Below are 18801 nucleotides of genomic sequence, written 5' to 3'. Positions count from 1 at the left end.
GCCTGCAGCCACATACCTGTGTACCAGAAAGGAAAGAGGTGCTCAGAAAATGAAGGACACAGGAACCCACCCGAAAGACTCCCAATGGCCAAAGCTGGAACAGCGTGCGCAAGAAAATAAAGAATGTCATGTTGGGTTTTCCCCCAAAGTATAAGACAGATACATGGGCCTATAAGAGTCCAAACAAAGGGGAAGAAGATGCCCTACAGAAGAATTCCAGCAATAACGTGAAATCCCTCCCCAGCAGCTGAAGCTCACCCACACCAGCCCCTCAAATAGGGGCTGCCCTAAAAGACCACTTCCGAAGCAGCAAACCAGCAAACAGGATGAAGTGGTGTCCCGGGGCAGAGGCCGGCAGACTCCAGCATGGTACGCTGCGACAAAAGGGCACTGCACCTCTGGGGCACCCCCCCCCCCAAAAAAAAAGCACGAGAAAACATCAGGCAGCCCAAACTGGAGGCCAGCCTACAAAACAGCTGCTTAGGGATCCAGAGTGCCAAGGTCACCAAAGAAGCAGAGGCTGAGAGCTGTCCTGGCCCAGAAGGGCCCGGGGAGACGAGACACTTGAAGGCCACAGGGCACCCCAGATCAGCCCAGAGCCTAAAAGGCCCCAGGTGGAAGGAGGGAAGAGATGGGAACGAAGCACACCCCAGTTCACCGTGCACACCGATGCGAGCTTCTTAGTTTTGACGACTGTGCGTGCTCACAGGCTGTTACCACGCACCGAAGCAAAGGGAAGGATATTCAGGAACTCTCTGTACCATCTTGGCAACTTTTCTATAAACCTAAAATTATTCCACAGTAAGAAGTTTATTTTAAAAAGAAAAAAGTCAACAGTCTACAAGACACCAGCTGGAAGACTATTTTAAGCTACTTCACCAGGTGAACAAAGCATTAACGGGCATGAACAGCACAGTCAAAGAGCCTATTATGTGAAAACATATCTCTCCGCAGATGGTGGGGCTTCGGGAAGCAGGAGAGCCCACCACAGGTGAGCCTGGGTCATTACAGACCCACAACCACGTGAACCAAGTCCACTTGCCCAGGGCCTGTGGACAACGCCTCAGGACCCGCATCACAGAGCCTGATCAAAGCGGGGGTGCAGGACTGGGTCAGTGCAAGGTCAGCTGGGGACAGGACAAGGGTCTAGGCTGCATCAAAACAGGACTTGAGAAGTAATTATTTAATTAAAGATAGAAATTAAATGTCACACGGGCCTCTCGGTGGCTCAGTCTGTTGAGCGTCCGACTCTTGATCTCAGCTCAGGTCATGATCCCAGTGTCATGGGATGGACCCCCATGTCAGACTCCACATTGAGCATGGAGCCTGTTCGGGATTCTGTCTCTCACTCTCGCTCTTGCTCTCTCTCAAAAACTAAAAAACAATTTCTTTTTACTTAAATGCCAGAGGTTAAGCTTCAGAGAAGCAGGATCTGATAGGCACTGGCTGTCCTTCTCTTCCGAGCACCTTCTCTCTGAGCCTGCAAACCCTGTGCTCCCGGGCTCGCCTCCCACCTGACCTGCCCATGGACAACACCTGCTTCTCTGATTCCCTGGCCTCCAGCTCCAGGCGCAAACTGGGCGCAATACAACGAAACTGGTACACCTAGTTCTTAATTCTAATTTTAGAAGTGAGTAAAAATTATCACATACAATACTGGGATAATTATTTCAACTTAACTCCAAGAAACTATAAAGCAAGCTAAAACACAACGCCCTGAGACCTTCCTACCTACAAGCGAGCGGTAGTAGGGGGTAAAGCCTCCCCTCCCCCAGAGTGAGCCAAACTTGGAATTGTGTATAGCCTCAGTAAGGAAAACCCCGGGTTGGCTCCCCGAGACCACCACCACCTTAAAGGCACTAGGCCTTCACTGACTCGCTGTGGCTGCCATTGCTGGGCAGATGTGGGGTGCACCCCAGAGCCCCTGCACGCACAACTCAAGCACCGCCTCTGGCTCCTGGCTGGGAACCAGGCGGGAAGCACAAAGCGCCTCACCTGCCTCCATGCCCACCTGGTTCCAGAAACACATACCATCGGGGTGGAAGAGCCTCAGCAGCTGGCAAAACGCCCACCGCTGGTCCCAGTGAGGGACGCTGCACTGAGCCCCGGTGACTTGACGAGGCCGTGTTCCAGCCTCCGAACCCCAGGTGAATCTTCTCATCTCATGCGTGTCATTAAAAAAGGCATGTCCATTAGAACTCTGTATTTTCACAAGAAATGCTTACCAAAAAGTTCCCCAAGCTAACTCTGAGAGTATAGCTACTTGTTAATGCTGACAACAGCTATGGGGACGGTCCCGTCAGATGACGAGCTCACACTGCTACATACTCCTAATCTCCAGGGTCAAGGCGCTTGGCACAGGAAGGTTTCTGTCTCTGGCGCCAGGTGGTTGAGCCCCACTGCTCTAACACTTCCTGCACCTTCCCTTCTTGATCTGCAAATCATGCCCTCCCTACCTCACAGGGCAGCAGCGACAGTTAATGAGCTACTACCCGTAAACAGCTCAGTCATTCATCAATAAGTGCTGATAAAAGTCCGCTACCATTTGTCTTTAAGAAAGCTGTGTGAGAAAGGATGGGCTTCTTCACACTTTTCAAACATATGGGACCTGAAACACAGTGAGTTGTCTTAAATAGATCTTCTGATATAAAGAAAAAAAAATACCGTGTGAGGTCTTTGTTTAGAATGGTTTTACGCCAGCTTAGGGAAGAATGCGACACACCCTCCTGCCACCTATGAGATTTCGAAGATGTCAGTTAACCTGAACATAAGAGGATATGAGTCACCTAAATTCTTTTGTTTTTTCAAAAACGACACCTTGATCTGAGCTCTAGTAACCAGGTCCTTGGTGGGTGAGATCCTGCTCAAGTCCAGCACAGGAACAAGGACATAAAAGTTAACTCCGATTTGGTGGAAGGTTTTTATTGTTGTTTAAAGAGCAATTTAAAGTTATAACATATGTTAGAGAGGTCTAAAACTATGTCTCTCCCATCATGAAATCTGGAATCAGAGCTGAACAGCTTCTTACTTTACACATCTCTTTTGTATTCTCTAAGAATTGGTTGCAGAGGTCTTAAAAGCCAGGAAAAATAATTTCTTTTAAAATAAGGGAGTGGAGGGGCGTCTGGGTGGCTTAGTTGGTTGGGCATCGACTTCGGCTCAGGATCATGATCTCACAGTTCCTGAGTTGGAGCCCGCGTCGGGCTCTGTGCTGACGGCTCAGAGCCTGGAGCCTGCTTCAGATTCTGTGTCTCCCTCTCTCTGCCCCTCCCCTGCTTATGGTCTCTCTCTCTCTCTCAAATATAAAATAAAACATTAAAAAAATAATAATAAAAAAATAAAAAATAAAAATAAAATAAAATAAAACATTAAAAATTTTTTTTTAAATAAGGGAGTGGCACATGAAAAGATTCTCGACTTCATTAATCATAAAGGAAATGCAAATCAAAACCACAATGAGATACCATTCAACACCCATTTAGGATGGCTACTGTCACAAAAAAAAAACATAAATAAGCAGGCATTGATGAGGATGTGGAGAAACTGAAGCCTCGCACATTGGGTGTGGGAATGTAAAATAGCGCAGCTACCATGGAAAACAGCAGGACCACTCCTCAAAAACCTGTGCACAGAACCACCCTCCAATCCAGGAATTCCACTCCCAGGCATATTCCCAAAGAACTGAAAGCAGAAACTCAAACAGATATTTGTACACCCATTTTCGTAGCAGGATCATTCACAATAGCCAAAAGCAACCTAGGTGTCCATCGACAGATAAATAAAGAGAATGTGGTGTGTACACACAATGGAATATTAGTCAGCCTTATAAAGGAATAAAATCCTGAGACCTGCTATGACATGGATGAGCCTTGAGGACACTATGCTCAGGGAAGTAAGCTGGTCATAAAAGGACAAATACTGGGCAACTCCACTTACATGAGGTCCTTACAGCAGTGAAATTCTGAGACAGAGAGCAGGTGGTGGGTGCCAGGGGCTGGGAGGGGGTGGGGGACAGAAGTTAGTGTTTGGTGGGGACAAGGTTAGGTCTGGGAGAATGAGAAGTTCTGGAGATGGGTGATGAGGACAGTTGCACAGCAGTGAACGTGCTCTGTGACACTGCACTGTACATTTAACAATAGTTAAAACGGTAAAAAACAAAAAAACAAAAAAACAAAACCAACTTTATAGTTTACCACAATTAAAAAAAATAAAATTAAAAACATATAATAATAAAAGGAGGGTTGTGTCCCATCTCCCCAATCTCTCAGGAAGCCTAGACACTTGCCTCCAAGAGGTAACTTCCTACTTGTCAAAAGACAGAGGTTTTACTTTTCCTTTAGATGGTAACATCAGAGCGCACCATTAGCACAGACTGTGGCTGCAGGCCATGTGACAGGCTGAGATTCTTTTTTTTGTTGCGATCTCTTTAATAGATTGCCTTGATGCCACCGCTTATCCAATGATAAAACTGTTTTCTTTCTCCACTAAAAAAACAAGTAAGAGTGTGGATGTCATAACGAACATGTAAATTAAACTTTATCAACTTTAAAAACTGAGGTGCCTGGGTGGCTCAGTCAGTTAAGGATCTGACATCAGCTCAGGTCATGATCTCACAGTTTGTGAGTTTGAGCTCTCCATCAGGCTCTGGGCTGACAGCTCAGAGCCTGGAGCCTCCTTCAGATTCTGTGTCTCCCTCTCTCTCTGTCCCTCCCCAACTCATGCTGTCTGTCTCTCTCTCTCATAAATAAATAAACTTTTTAAAAATTTAATAATTTTTTTAAAATTTTAAAAAAAGAAACACCAACATTATTTGTCCTCAGTGTTTAGTTAGCCTACTATACTAATCTCCTCAAGCTTCAGCTAACTCCTAGCAATCCTGTCCTTGTTAAAAATCTTACTCCAAAATACATTACATGAAAATTTTTACTTTAACTTTTTTTAATGTTTATTTATTTTGAGAGACAGACAAACGGAGTGCAAGCAGGGAAGAGGCAAAAAGGGAGACACAGCATCCGAAGCAGGCTCCAGGCTCTGAGCTGTCAGCACAGAGCCCAACGTGAGGTCATAACCTTAGCCAAAGTCACGAACCGTGAGGTCATAACCTGAGCCAAAGTCAGACATTTAGCTGACTGAGCTACCCACGTGCCCCTCCAATACATGAAAATTTAAGTTTCAGAATTTATGAAGTTGAAACTCAGATCGATCTACCTTACTTCAAGATGGTGACACTCGAGAAGTCTTCATGAACAAGCCCCTGTCAGTAGACTAAGTTCCTTGGAGGATTCCTTTCTTTCCTATGTAGTCGCTCCTCCATGCCTGGCCAGTAACAGGCACTCAATATTTGCCAAAGGGAAGAAGAATCATCACTGGGAACCGGTCAGAAAAGAGATTATCAGAAATTTAAGGTGAGAAAATAAATCTTACATAATGGCATTGATCCAGATGTTAGAAGAAAATAATGAAATTTGTCTGTCTATATAAATAGTACAAAGCAAATATGTGACTAAAAAGTTCGGCACCCATACTAAACCCACGCAGGAGTGAACGGAGTCCCAGCCCTCCAGGAGCTGACAGCTGGGGATACGCACACAGGTAGCCACAACAAGGTGGAACACAGGAAAGCAGGGCGCTGCACTTGTCCCTGGCCTACCTCTGGGAACATCAGAGGCTCTGTGAAGGAAGGTCGTGCCTGAGATGGGCTGGCTTTAAAGTATGAGCAAAATTCCAACCAGCAGATGTGGGCAGTTAGACACGAAGGAGCACCTCGAGAAGAGCGGGGAAGCAGGCCGTTTCTAGGGAAGCAGGCCGTTTCTGGGGAAGCAGTGAGTGGGCTGGCTGGAGCACTGATGAAGCACAACACAGGAACCGGGAGCCACGCAGGCAGGTGGAAAGAGCTCAGATCACAGGAGGGTCTGAGCCTCAATACAGAGTCTGGATTCATGGTTTGTTCAAGATATTGGCAGGAATGACTGACCTGAGGGGCCCACAGGCGGCACGACATGGTGTGCAGGATGAGTTCCACCAGTGAAGACAGGTGTGGGAGGCCAGTCACAATGCAGATGCGACTCTGACGACTGCCCAGACACAGGTGACTGAAACGGTATCTACCCTTAGTAGAAGTCTTGCACTGTACTTTTTGCTCAATTTTATTATCCTATATCATTTTTTCTGAACAGTGGTAAACACGTGATAATCTGGTTTCACAACCACCAATGCATTTGCACAAGCGCCTGTTAGGCCTAGTGGCTCCACTTGGTGAGTTAACATGGTGGTGGTACTGGAGTAAGGAGGAGGAGGAGGAGGAGGGGGGCACATGGAAGATGGCCGGGCTGGTGGAGGGACAGGCGGGCTGGGCTCAAAATACCAGGGGGGGACTCTAGGCAAGGGGCATAACCTCGAAGTGGACAGTCATGAGACTCAAACCAGCTAGGGCTACAAGCAGCATCAGACCAAGTGCACAAAGGGTGGAACAGAAACACGGTGAAGACCAGCTCAAAAGGGGTCGGGCTGCAGAGGGGAGATGACATTTGAAGTCAACAGTGAAGCTTCCCACTGAGTACAGGGTCCTGCTCTGGGGTGGCTAAAGCGCAAACACAAACACAAACACGACGGCCACTGGATGTGAAGGACAGGAGGCAGGGGGCGCGTGGTCAGCTGTGTGAATGGGGCTTGGTAGACTCGGTCTCAAGCGCATACCACCAGCTGTCCGTCAGGTCTGTGCAGGCCATGGGACCAGGCAGGTGCCGCATGAGCACACGGACAGCAGTACCCTCAAAGGGGCGACGCTGGGATTATGAGAAGGAAGAACATGTAATGGAGAGGACCAGACTATTATCTTATTTCGGGAGCCCCAGGAAACGGGAGCACTTTGATGACTGAAAAGGGTTCGAACAAGGCAGACAGAGGGGAAAGGTTGGCTTTGGTCAGTCTAACTTTAAGAAAAGGGAAGAGAGATTTAGATAAGGTGATGAGTGTTCTAGAAACCAACGCTGAAATCACAAACCGGGGGCTCGAGGGCAGAATCCAGCCCACAGCCTATTTTGCTTGGCTTAAACAGTATTTTTTAAATGGGATAATTGTAAATAAAGATCTGGATTTCTGGCTTTCCTGAAAAATGTGAAGTCTGGCAATGCTGGCTCAATAGTCCTTTAAGGTTTTTAAAGTTTGTGCATGCACCTCTGCAGGCGCTGGAGAAATTATCGAACACCATGCAGGCATTGAAAAGAATTAGAGGGGTGCCTGGGTGGCTCAGTAGGTTAAGCGTCTGACTTCAGCTCAGGTCATGATCTGGCAGTTCGTGAGTTCAAGCCCTGCATCGGGCTCTGTGCTGACAGCTCAGAACCTAGAGCCTGCTTCGGATTCTGTGTCTCCCTCTTTGCCCCTCCCCTACTCACACTCTGTCTCTCTGTCTCTCTGTCTCTCTGTCTCTCTCTCTCTCTCAAAAATAAATAAACATTAAAAAAATAAAAAATAAAAGAATTAGAACCATACAGACATGGGAAGTTTTTTACATCCTTATAAAAAAAAAAAGCAAGTAGCTGAATAATGTAGTCTGTGATCATAATGTCAAGAAATTGAAACTACTGGTAGTATATTATTGTGCAAAGTATAATATAAAACATACATAGGCAGCTGCTGTGGAAAACAGCATTGCAATTCCTCAACAAATTAAACACAGAATTACCATACAACGACCAATTCCACTTCTGGGCACTTCTCCAAAAGAATTGAAAGCAGGGACTCGGTCAGATTTTTGCCCACCCAAGTTCACTGCAGCATTCTTCATTATTCACAACAGACAAAACGGGAAGCAACCCAAGCCTCTGTGGGCAGACCAAATGGACGGTCCACAGAATATTACTCAGCCTTTAAAAAGGAGGGAAACTGACACAACATGACAACATGGATGAACCTTGATGACCTTAGGCTGAGATAAGCCAGCCTAAAACCCGTACAATGGAAGAAAATAAATATTTTAAACTAAGGATTTTAAAAGGATGACTGGTTTTACTTGTAATGTGGCCAATTTTGAACCTAAGTATTCCCTGGTCAATTTGAGGTCCTTGAGAACAAGGTGTATTGCTGGTTTTTAGCGTCTCTGGGCAGAAACCCTGCCGCTCCCACTCCCACAGTGGCTGGAAAACAGAGCAGAGGCGCTGTGCTATGGGATCTGACCTGGGAGTGAACTGCAGGCAGGCACACCCCCGAGGCATTCTTACACAAAGAAACTGAACTTTGCCTTCAACTCCGCACTTCCCTCTTGAGAAAGTTACTGGTTACTTGTCCCCTGATGTCGCCTACTCAGCAACTCTGTCTCTTTCCATACAAAATGAGTAACAAAACCCTGCGCAGGCCAAATGAGATAGCTCTGTGAAAGGGCCCAGCAAGGGCAGGCACCCGACAAGTCGGTTCCTGTCCCCAAGTCGGTCCCTGTCCCACCAGGTACGCCAGGATAGGGATTGTCATCCCCCAAATCTCAAGTCACAGCCGAATCTCACTCACAGACTTCCACTGTCGTAAAACAGCAGCTCGGCTTTCTTATGTCGGCTCTAAGTAAACACGCTAGAGCCCCGACTCAGGGTAAGATCTGAAGGTTTTCATTTTAAACCCGCGCACCGACTCCAGTCTTGCAGCAGGATCACTGAGAAAAGGTCTAGGGATTTAATGCCACCAAGATTTTTAAATAAATCAGTCCCTCACTGAAGTTTCAAAGGTTGTGATGACTCAAAATACACAAGAGGAAACACTCCCAGTACCTAGCAGAAGCCAAGTTCAGGCCAGGCAGTTCAAACACCTCAACAAAATTAGCCGATTCATACGCCAACTTCTAGTGGTTAAAAATATGTAATTGTTACTGTACAAAAAAAAATTACAATTATTACTCTATCAAAGACATAGTCTTCTAAGTCAAAAAAGATTTCTCTAAGCAAAACGGACAGGAAATTAAGCCTTTCTGCCAGTTTACAAAAGCCCAGAGGAGGCCAACAAGATGGCAGATTTTTATAAGACATGTGCCTCATGTGCCCAACATTATATAGAGTGAGATTTTACGTCAATTCCTTTGTCAATTTTATATAATTTATATAGAAAAAAATTGTGGTTATCATACAGTAAAATGAACTTTTACGTACTTCTGATGTGTAGCTGTATGTTTTAAAATACGTAACTGCCACCACCATCAGGGTACAGAAAAGTTCCATCACCCCAAAAAGCTCCTGCTGTCCCTTTATGTCCACGCCCGACTCCAACCCCACCCCCCTGGCAACCATTAATCTGGTCCCCATCAATGCAGCCTCATCTTCAGGGGAATGTCATAGAAAGAGAATCACACCTTTTGAGCCTGCCTTCTTTCACTCAGCATAAATTCTTAGAGATTCACCCCAGTAGTTGTCTGTATCTGTATCAATACTTCCTCCCTCTCATTGGTGAGGAAGACTGCACCCTATGGAAGGACCAGTTTGTTTAGTCACCCACTAGAGGATATTTCGTTTGTTTCCAGCACTAGCTATTATGAATAAAACTGCCAGGAACACCAAAGTAGGGTTCCTGCATGAACAAAAGTTTCCTTAGGTAATTACCCAGGAGAGGGACTGCTGGGTCGCAGGGTGAATGTATATTTAACATTAACTGCGGAGCTGTTTTCCAGGGTGGTGCGCCCGCATGCATGCCCACCAGCCACGTGAACTGCTTCCAGAGGTTCAGCATTCTTGCCAGCACTTAGTAGTGTTGGTATGGCTTATTTTAGCCATTCTAACAGGTATACAGTGATATGTTCTCATGCTTTTAATTTACTTAAACATTTTAATGGGCATCTTTTAAAAATAGTACACATCGCTCCATTCTCTTAAGAGAACCCTCAGGGGCTCCTCAAATACATAAAATTGTTCCCCTTATTCCAAAGTAGCCCCAGAATTATGTCTGGTTTTTACGGCTTTTTTTAATCTTCTCCCTTTTGAAGTGTCACTTCTTGCTATTAATGGTGCTCCTGCCTCTGGCAGACTTTTCTCTACACCCTTTTCTCACGCTGACCTTAGAAACAGATAACCAAGCTTATCAGAACCACATCTGAAAAGAAGAGGGCAGTCTATAAGGAGAAGATTTGCTTCTCCGGTGAGGAAAGAGAAAGCTTTGGTTTTGTTTTTTGTGGGGTTTTTTTTTGGGGGGGGGAGGGGGGTCACAGTACCAAAACTTCCTGACCTCTTGTTTGGCTGCTGAGAAATTTCTAGTAGCTAAATTTCTTAGACGTCTTCCAAAACGGTGAGACTGCCAGGTCAAGCGGCCTCCAGGTAACCGACTTATTATTGTACTAACCTGAGGAACCAACACTAACTATACTATGCTTCTATATTGGGAATCAAAAGCTTAACTAAAGCAAAAAATATCGTGTTGTTTCTGGAAAGCTAAGTGGAAGAAATTATCTTAAATCTAGTTTCCAAACATTCACACATTGGTCAAACTTCTGAGCACCTAGTAGGCAAGCCACACATTCACAGGGATGCAAAGATAAACTTTTTTACAGTCAAATAAAGAATTCAGCAGCTCTCTCAAAGACAGACACACCGAACCCAATCCTTCCTAGTATTTGAAAGTCGTCTGACCAAAAGCTCATCCTGTCTTTTCAGCGCTAGTTTCCTCTCGGAATACTTCCCCGACATATTCAGGAGGTGGATCGCGGCCGGGAGTCCAGGCTGCCTTACTTCCCTGAGCCCGGGCTCCAGGGCAGAAAATGCCAGCAGCCCTAGGCTCTCACCCAAACTCCCAGGGGACGCTGGCTGTGTCTCTGCCAGGCCCACACACCAATCCCTGATCTCCCAGCCGCCTCGACCCGCAGACTCGCAAACCCCGTCACCAATTGCAACAGGATTGGGGTGGGACTTCCGCTATCACTTTAGGCTTCCCCACCACCATCTCAACTCAGGCAGTCAGGAAGACTGAATTTCAGAAAACTTTGGGCTCAAGCGGTTGCAAGCAGAAATAATGGCAAGACAAACAAGTTGTAAGACAGACACGATGGCAAGAGCCAGAAAACCAAAACAGCCCCCCAGTTTTTTACAAAAAGCAATGAACGAGGAAGCAATCCAAACGAAGCCTAGGGTCATTGATTTGCATGTTATCTCTGCAGTGGCTGCTGGGTCCCGAAGCTGCCCTTGGCCCGGGTGCAGCGTGGAGGAGCCCTCTGCCAAAGGGACAGCAGAAGCTCTGATTACCGGGGTGCCCGGCCCAAAGTGGCCGAGGCCCGCCGTGCGGAGACATCATCCCTTGGAAATCGGGTTCCCAGTCCCCTTCGCCCTAACTCTTGCCGCTACGCCTTTCGCAACAGATGCACAAAACCCAAGACTGTAAGTCCCAGAACTGACGAGATTCCGTCATGTCAGGTCTCACAATTCTTTGAAATCTGGCGCACACAAAACTCGGACAATTTCTCTCAAAAGTGTCGTCTCGGAGGGAACCCGGACCCAAGGCGCGTGTCCTCTCTCGAAAGCGGTGCACCTCGGCAGGCCCCGGGCAGGCTGTCCCCGGCTAGGACGCCGTGTGACAGCAGCGGGCGGCTTGCACAACCCCGCCGGGACCCCCTCGCGTGGCCGCGCAGCCCACTCGCTCGCACCGAAAACCTGTTGCTGCGCGAGCACGGTCACCCGCGAGACGAGCGTCGCGCCCGGAGCGGGGGGAGCGGGGGGGGGGCCCGCACCTCGCAAGCCCGCGGCGCGGCCGGGGCTCCGGGCTCCCCCGCCCGCCGGGCGCCAGGCCGCGCGTCCATCTTGCGCCCCCGCGCCCTCCGACCCCGGACTCGCCCGGCCTGCGCCCTGCTCCCGCCCCTCCCCCCATCCCGGGGGGGCGGCGACCCCGGCCCCGGCCCCCGCGGGCCGCACCTTGACGTGGAAGCGGATGAGCGCCAGGCGGATGCAGTGCGCCATGCAGACGGGCGGCAGGAACCAGACCTTGGGCGGCGGGGTGCCCTTGTTCTGGACATGGCTGACGATCTGCTGCGCCGTCTGGCGCTCGTTGCCCTGCCGCTTGACCCACTCGTGCAGCCGCGCCTTCTCGAGCGCGCCGTTGAAGAAGACGAAGAGCTCGATGTTGCCGCCGAAGCAGGCCTTGGCCAGCGCGGCCAGGTAGCCGAGCATGTGGTTCCACTGGCCGCCGCTCACCCAGTCGGTGTAGAAGCCGCCGTACAGGCGGTGCAGGCAGTTGTCGGCGTCCACCAGCAGGCGCAGCGGCGTGTGCGGGGGCCGCTGCCGCCCGCCGCCCACCAGGCTGCCCCGGGCCAGCTTCTGCAGCTCCACCGGCACCACGGCGCTCGGGCAGTGCTTCTCGATGTAGTCCTGGAAGCCCTGCACGCCCATGGCGGCGGCGGCGGGCGCGGGGCGGCGGGGCGGCGGGGCCGGGGGCGGCGGGGCCGGGGGCGGCGGGGCCGTGGCGCGGCCGGGGCGGCGGCGGGCTCTAGGGGGGGCCGGGGCGGGCCGCGGGCGCGCTCATGGCCGCTGCGGCCGCCATGTGCTGCCGCCTCCCAGGGCCATGGCGGGAGGGACCTGCGCCGTGCGCCGCTCGAGGCCCGGGCCAGGCTGAGGCGGCCTCGCGCGGGCGGCGGCGGCAGCGGCGGCGGCGGCGGCGGCGGCGGCGGCGGCGGGGCGGGGCGGCGCAGGCTGACGCACGCGGGCCGGCGGAGGGCGGAAGAGGCGGCGCCGCGGCCTGCGGGGCCCGAACCCAGCCCGGATCCCGGCCGCGCGGCGGAGGGCGGCCCGCGGGGAGGGGCGCGCGGCCTGCCCGGAGGGAGGGGCGCCCTGGGGGCCTCGCGGCCGCGGCCGCGGGTCCCGTCGTTCTGAGGAAACGCCGTCCCGGGGCGCGCGGGTCCCGTCACTCGGAGGAGACCTCCGCCCCCGTCCGCTTGTCCCGTCACTCCGACGAAACCCCCGTCCGCGGGTCCGAGAAGACCCAGTCCTCCTCCGCGGGCCCCGTCATTCTAAGGAGACCCCGTCCCCGGGTCTCGTCATTCTGAGGAGACCCCTGTCCGCTTGTCTCATCGTTCTGAGGAAACCCAGTCCTCGTCCCCGGGTCCAGTCATTCTGAGGAGACCCCGTCCCCATTCGCGGGTCCCGTCACCCTGAGGAGACCCCGTCCGGTCCCTAGGAGCCGTCACCCCGAGGCGAAACCAGCGCTGTGGCCGGTGACTGCGGAGGGAAAGGGGGCAGGCGGGTGAGAGCTTGGAGGTCGGGGTGAGCGAGGAGCAGCAGGTGGCTGTGTCCAGGGTGGAGGGAGCAACCAGGTCCCTGCGCTCCTGCGTGTGCGCTGGCTGGAGGGACGGGCTCCCTCCATCTTTGGTTAGCGAGGGACAGGACCCTGCAGATGCGGTTGACGACCGGAGTGGCCTCGGACCCCGGCCTCTCGGGGAGAGCGGGCTGGGGGGGGGGGGGGGGGCGGGGGGAGGGACAGGCGGTTCAGACCCCGCCCACCCACCGAGGAGCCGGTTTGAACGCCAGACTCGCAGGTCAGGTGTAGCCCCGCGGCTTAGTGCCAGGTGACCACTGACGACCCCTGAGCGGGGACACGTCCGTCACAGCGCCCCAAGTGCCTCCTTTCTAGTTGGTGCCAACTGCGAACCTCCTGGCTTCCCAGAGGCTGGGCGGCCCCTCGCAAGAACAGCGGTTTAAACCCCGGTCGCTTTGGGAGCATCTTCTGGAAGGAGATCCTTTCGTGATTTCTGCCCCAGATCTCTGTCGCAATTGCTTGTAAAATGAGGTTAACGCTGTAAGCATATGCGCTGCAATAAAACATTTTAAAAAACAGATTAATGTCTTGCAGAATGAAGCATTTGGAAACTCAGAACTCTTCAGGGTTTGAAAGTGGCATTTTTACTTACCTCCAGCCCTCCCATCTGTTCTTTTTCTGAAGAAACCTCCGTAGAGGAGCGAGCCCAGACAGCAGGTGCAGAGCAGATGGAGCCTGCGCCCATGCGGCTCCAAGAAGCCCCCAAACTCTGTCCCCGAAAAGGCAAGTGGGATTTTTTTCATTTCTTTTCTTATAGCTTCACCTCAAATACAAGCCAGTGTGATATATACATAAGTAAAATGTTCTTAGTATCTTGATAAAAACGTTTAATTTTTTAAAAACAGACTGTGCAAGCTAAGCCACTTACCCATGCACTAAATTAGTGCTGAAGCCAGGATTGCGTGTTATTTAGAAATGCAGTTAGCCATTCAAGGCCACATTAAATACTGACACCCCAGAAGCAGCCACATTTCCTTCTGTAACCCACTGCAGGCTTACCAGGTTGATAGTTTCAATCACTCATTGTATTTTCATTTATAGCACCGCATTCCATGTTTACCTTCACTATGTACTGCCCTTATTTTAAACATGCTTGCTTTTAATTATTTATTTTTTTAAAGACAACCTTTTTTTTTTAGGGGCACCCGGGTGGCTCAGTCGGTTAACCGTCGGACTTCGGCTCAGGATCATGATCTCACAGTTCCTGAGTTGGAGCCCCGCGTCGGGCTCTGTGCTGACAGCTCAGAGCCTGGAGCCTGCTTTGGATTCTGTGTCTCCCTCTCTCTCTGCCCCTCTTCTTCTTGCTCTCTCTCTCTTTCTCTCTCTCAAAAATAAATAATCATTAAAAAAATAAATAAAGACAACCTTTTTTTTTTTTAAGTTTATTTATTTTGAGAGAGAGAGAGAGAGAGAGAGAGAGAGAGAAGGTGCGAGTGGGGGAGGGGCAGAGAGAGGCAGGAGAAAGCTAGAATTCCAAGCGGACTCTGGGCTGTCAGCGATCTCACCAGCTGGGCAGTAAGTCAGCTGCTTAACCAACTCAGCCACCCAGGTGCCCCTGCTTTTAATTTTTTAAATGCTTTAGTGCCAGTATCTGGGATTCAGGGAATAAGTTTTTTTCACCTTAAGACAGTGTGAAGTACTAGGATTCTGCAGTCAGACTGCCACATCTGTCTCCTCCAGCTCTGTGACCTTATGCAAATTACTCAACCTTTTTAAACCTCGGTTTTTATCATCTGTAAAATGAAGATGTTAATAGGCCTTACCTCTCAGATTGTTATAGGATTAAATGAGATAATCTGTGTGCTTACCACACAGCAAATGCTCTGTAAATGTTGGCTTTTATATTTAATACTTTTGCGTAACTATAATTATATAGACTTTATGCTTGAGAACATGGACAAGTTATTTTACTTTTTGAAACTTTAAAATTCACTTTCATAAGTATAAAATATAAAATTCATTATGCTTATTTGCCCTATTTATGTGTTCACCTTTTAAAAAACTAATTTTTTCTCTTTTTGACTAACATTATTAGTGGCTGTTAAAATGTTTGGCTGACACATCTTTTATGTAATCTGCATCCTCAACTCAGATTTGGGGGTTGGTTGCAGTTAAATTTTTTGAATATCATTACTTTTACAGTAAATTATCTGTAATTAAAATTTAGTAACAAATTATAATATATTCTTGGGTTCACAGCACATGACAACTTATGATTGGGGACTTTCATTTCCAACCACTTTATCTTTGGACAATTCACTTAGACCCCACATGATAAAACTTTTAATTTCACCAGGAGATTGCCATACAAGTGAGGGAAAAATCGGAAAAAACAAACGATAACGCTAAAAAGGACAAGGCCCTATGCCTCACAAAAATTACAAAATGAAATCTCAGAAAAAAGTTGTGATTAATAGATAAAGAGCCCATGGTGTGCAAAATTATCAATGCATGGAAAATCAATGACAAATACTTATTTTCATCTCTTTCATGTTTTCAGCCAATTCATTATTGATCAATTCATCTACAGCGTAAAGTAGGAAAATATTGTCTGTCTTATTTACCTGATCCTTTCCAAAGTAAAGTGCTTTATAGTAGAATAACACCTTTAATTAATAATCTACCTAGTTGAGACTTCTGTCCACCAGCAATAAAAGGTAAGTTTTCATTGCTTCAAGGAAGGTGAAAGTTGGCTCTGCGCCCACTCGTATAATCACTAGCATATACTGGGAGAACAGCAGGCTGGAACAGCTAAGCATGGAATCCGTGACCTGGGCAGAAAACAAATTAATCCCTGCTTGGGATTTGAACCTGTAATGTTTACCTAGTACTAAGGCTCTAATCTGTTGTCAACTTAAATGACCTGGAAGTGTATGTATATGTATATATATATATGTGTGTGTGTATATATATATCTATCTACAGTCTTGAAGATTTTGTTGTTGTTGTTGTTTTAGTATTCTGGAATTAGAAAGTGCTTTTTGTTTTTAGTTATATGGATTAAAAGTCCCATTCACAGGTGTGAATTTATTTTCTCTTTCAACCATAACTTTTTTTTTTTTTTTTTTTAATTTTTTTTTTTTCAACGTTTATTTATTTTTGGGACAGAGAGAGACAGAGCATGAACGGGGGAGGCGCAGAGAGAGAGGGAGATACAGAATCGGAAGCAGGCTCCAGGCTCTGAGCCATCAGCCCAGAGCCCGACGCGGGGCTCGAACTCACGGACCGCGAGATCGTGACCTGGCTGAAGTCGGACGCTTAACCGACTGCGCCACCCAGGCGCCCCTCAACCATAACTTTTTAAACAGGCATATACAATTATAGTTTTAAATTATAAGTCAGGTGCCTGGGTGGCTCAGTCAGTTGAGCATCTGACTTTGGTTCGGGTCATGATCTGGCAGTTTGTGGGTTCGAGCCCCGCATCCGCTCTGTGTTGACAGCTCAGAGCCTGGAGCCTGCTTTGGTTTCTGTGTCCCCCCCCCCCCCCCCCCCCCCCCTTCCCTACTTGTGCTCTGTCTCTGTGTCTCAAAAATAAATAACTGTAAAAAAAAATGTTTTAATTGTAAGTTAATGGGAAAATATAAACAGATTTCTATAAATTCACATTTCTAGCACTCTTCAAGTGTAGCGGAAGTTCCCAAATGCATGGCAAGAAACATTTTACATCATCGGTTGGTGACTTTTTTTTTTAATTTTTTTTTTATTAGTTTTCTTTATTTCTGAGAGGCAGAGAGAGACAGAGTGCATGTGGGGGAGGGGCAGAGAGAGAGGGAGACACGGAATCCGAAGCAGGCTCCAGGTTCCGAGCTGTCAGCACAGAGCCGGACACGAGGCTCAAACCCACGAACAGTGAGATCACGACCTGAGCTGAAGTCAGACGCTCAACCGACTGAGCCACCCAGGCACCCCCGGTTGGTGACCATTTTAGCTGAAGGGCTACTGCACTCCTTATCACCACAATTTTCCCTTCCCAGGAAAATCTACAATTGTTGGTGTCCATTCTTTCTGAAGTCTGCAAAGGACTGATTGCCTGTGTCCTTTCTCCACCACTAGTGGGAATGTCCAGCCACCTTCCCAACACTTCCTGGGCATCAAAGACCTCTTTCTCCAGACGTCCGTCCTTACTGACATGGGACACTCCGGCATCAAATTGTCTTTACTCCCACCCTCACCACTGGGAGCTGCTGAGGAGAAGGGGACAAACATGCAAGGGATGCTTTGGAAGACAGTACTCGGTCGGGCATATAGTCTCTCTTATTTGGATGGAAGACCTTAATAGTCATCCCTTAAATACTGCCTGATGGAATCTTCAAAATTATGATTTTTTTTTTTGTAAACTAAGTTTTATTTCCCAGCATGATATACACCAAAATGAGAAGTTTATTTTTTTAAACTAAGAATTTCCGTTCTTAAGTACAAAACCATTTGAAGATTTAATTATTTAGAGACTAGTTATCATCATTAAATGATCTGTTACATTTGTCCAAACCATATAAAATGTTTCTGAAAGGAGCACTTCTCTCACACCAGAGTATGGAGAGCACAGGCCTGACCAGGCTGGAACACACGAACCCCACTGCCTCCAGAGACTCTGTAGCCTCGAACACAGGAACACACAGTCATTCTCTGGAAACTGAGCCCAAGGTCCCTGCACAGACTCTGCTGCCAAAGGAAGAGGTCAGGGTTGCCTGCTGAGCTACAGAGCACAAGTGCCTGGGGAATGCAGGGAGACAGTTCTGCCTTACAGGCAGATGCCTTCAGGGTGGGAGCAGTAGCCTGAGCCTGGGAAGAGCTGAAAGCAAGAAACAGCTGCTCTTTCTCTATTCACCACTGTCTCTTCCCATCCCTCTCTGCAGCAAGTCGCAGATGGGGGTACAGGCAGCCCCAGCCCTGGCTGAAGGGCTAGGGCATCCATCTCCACGTCAGTGCAACTGGGAGTAAGGATTTCAGTACAGATACTTCCAGTTTTGTCAAACCAGGAAACGCTATATTTCAAAATAAACTATTCCGTGTCATTAAAACAGAAGAGACGATAGACTCAGTAATCTTATCCTAGCATTTGTTTTTCTTGAGATGTACTGTCCAATAGAACTTTCTGTAACAGAGGAAAAATGAGCTATCCTGTCCAATATGGTAACTGCTAGCTGTATGTAATTAGTGAGCACTTGATGTATACAACTGAGGAACTAAATTTTTTTAAGTTTATTTATTTTGAGAGAGAGAGAGTATGCACAAGTGGGGAAGGGGAAGAGATGGAGAGAGAGAGAATCCCAAGCAGGCTGCACACCATGAGCACAGAGCCCAATGTGGGATTTCAACTCACAAACCACGAGCTCATGACCTGAGCCGAAATTAAGAGTCAGATATTTAACTGACTGAGCTACCCAGGAAACCCAAGGAACTAAATTTCTAATTTCACCTAATTCTTATTAAATAGCTACAAGTGGCTAGTGGCTACTATATCGAAAGATCTTAATTCCTAAAGAGCTGAGCAATCGCATCAGCCTTGCATCGTATTGGCTTACATTTAATTTG

At 48.4% G+C, this 18801-nt stretch overlaps 1 protein-coding gene across 4 annotated transcripts in view; it reads right to left on the bottom strand.

Moving 5' to 3' along the window:
* FAM120A (family with sequence similarity 120A) overlaps window positions 1-12378 on the bottom strand; it is a 96041-nt gene extending 83663 nt beyond the window's left edge. For 3 of the 4 annotated variants that reach the window (XR_003964193.1, XM_030293668.1, XM_030293669.1), the window contains exon 1: window positions 11871-12378. Coding sequence is in view for 3 of the 4 variants with exons in the window: in XM_030293668.1 (XP_030149528.1) it covers window positions 11871-12344 (474 nt within the window). In the remaining variant the exon portion in view is untranslated. Of the gene's footprint in view, window positions 1-10598; window positions 10671-11870 lie in introns of those variants that run through there. The other variant, XM_036064332.1, reaches the window with a different exon arrangement.
* Window positions 12379-18801: the final 6423 nt, after the last annotated feature.

This window comes from Lynx canadensis, chromosome D4, assembly GCF_007474595.2.
Source record: "Lynx canadensis isolate LIC74 chromosome D4, mLynCan4.pri.v2, whole genome shotgun sequence".
NCBI lineage: Eukaryota > Metazoa > Chordata > Mammalia > Carnivora > Felidae > Lynx > Lynx canadensis.
Note: the sequence above shows the minus strand (reverse complement) of the source record. Positions and strands in the feature narration are given on the sequence as shown.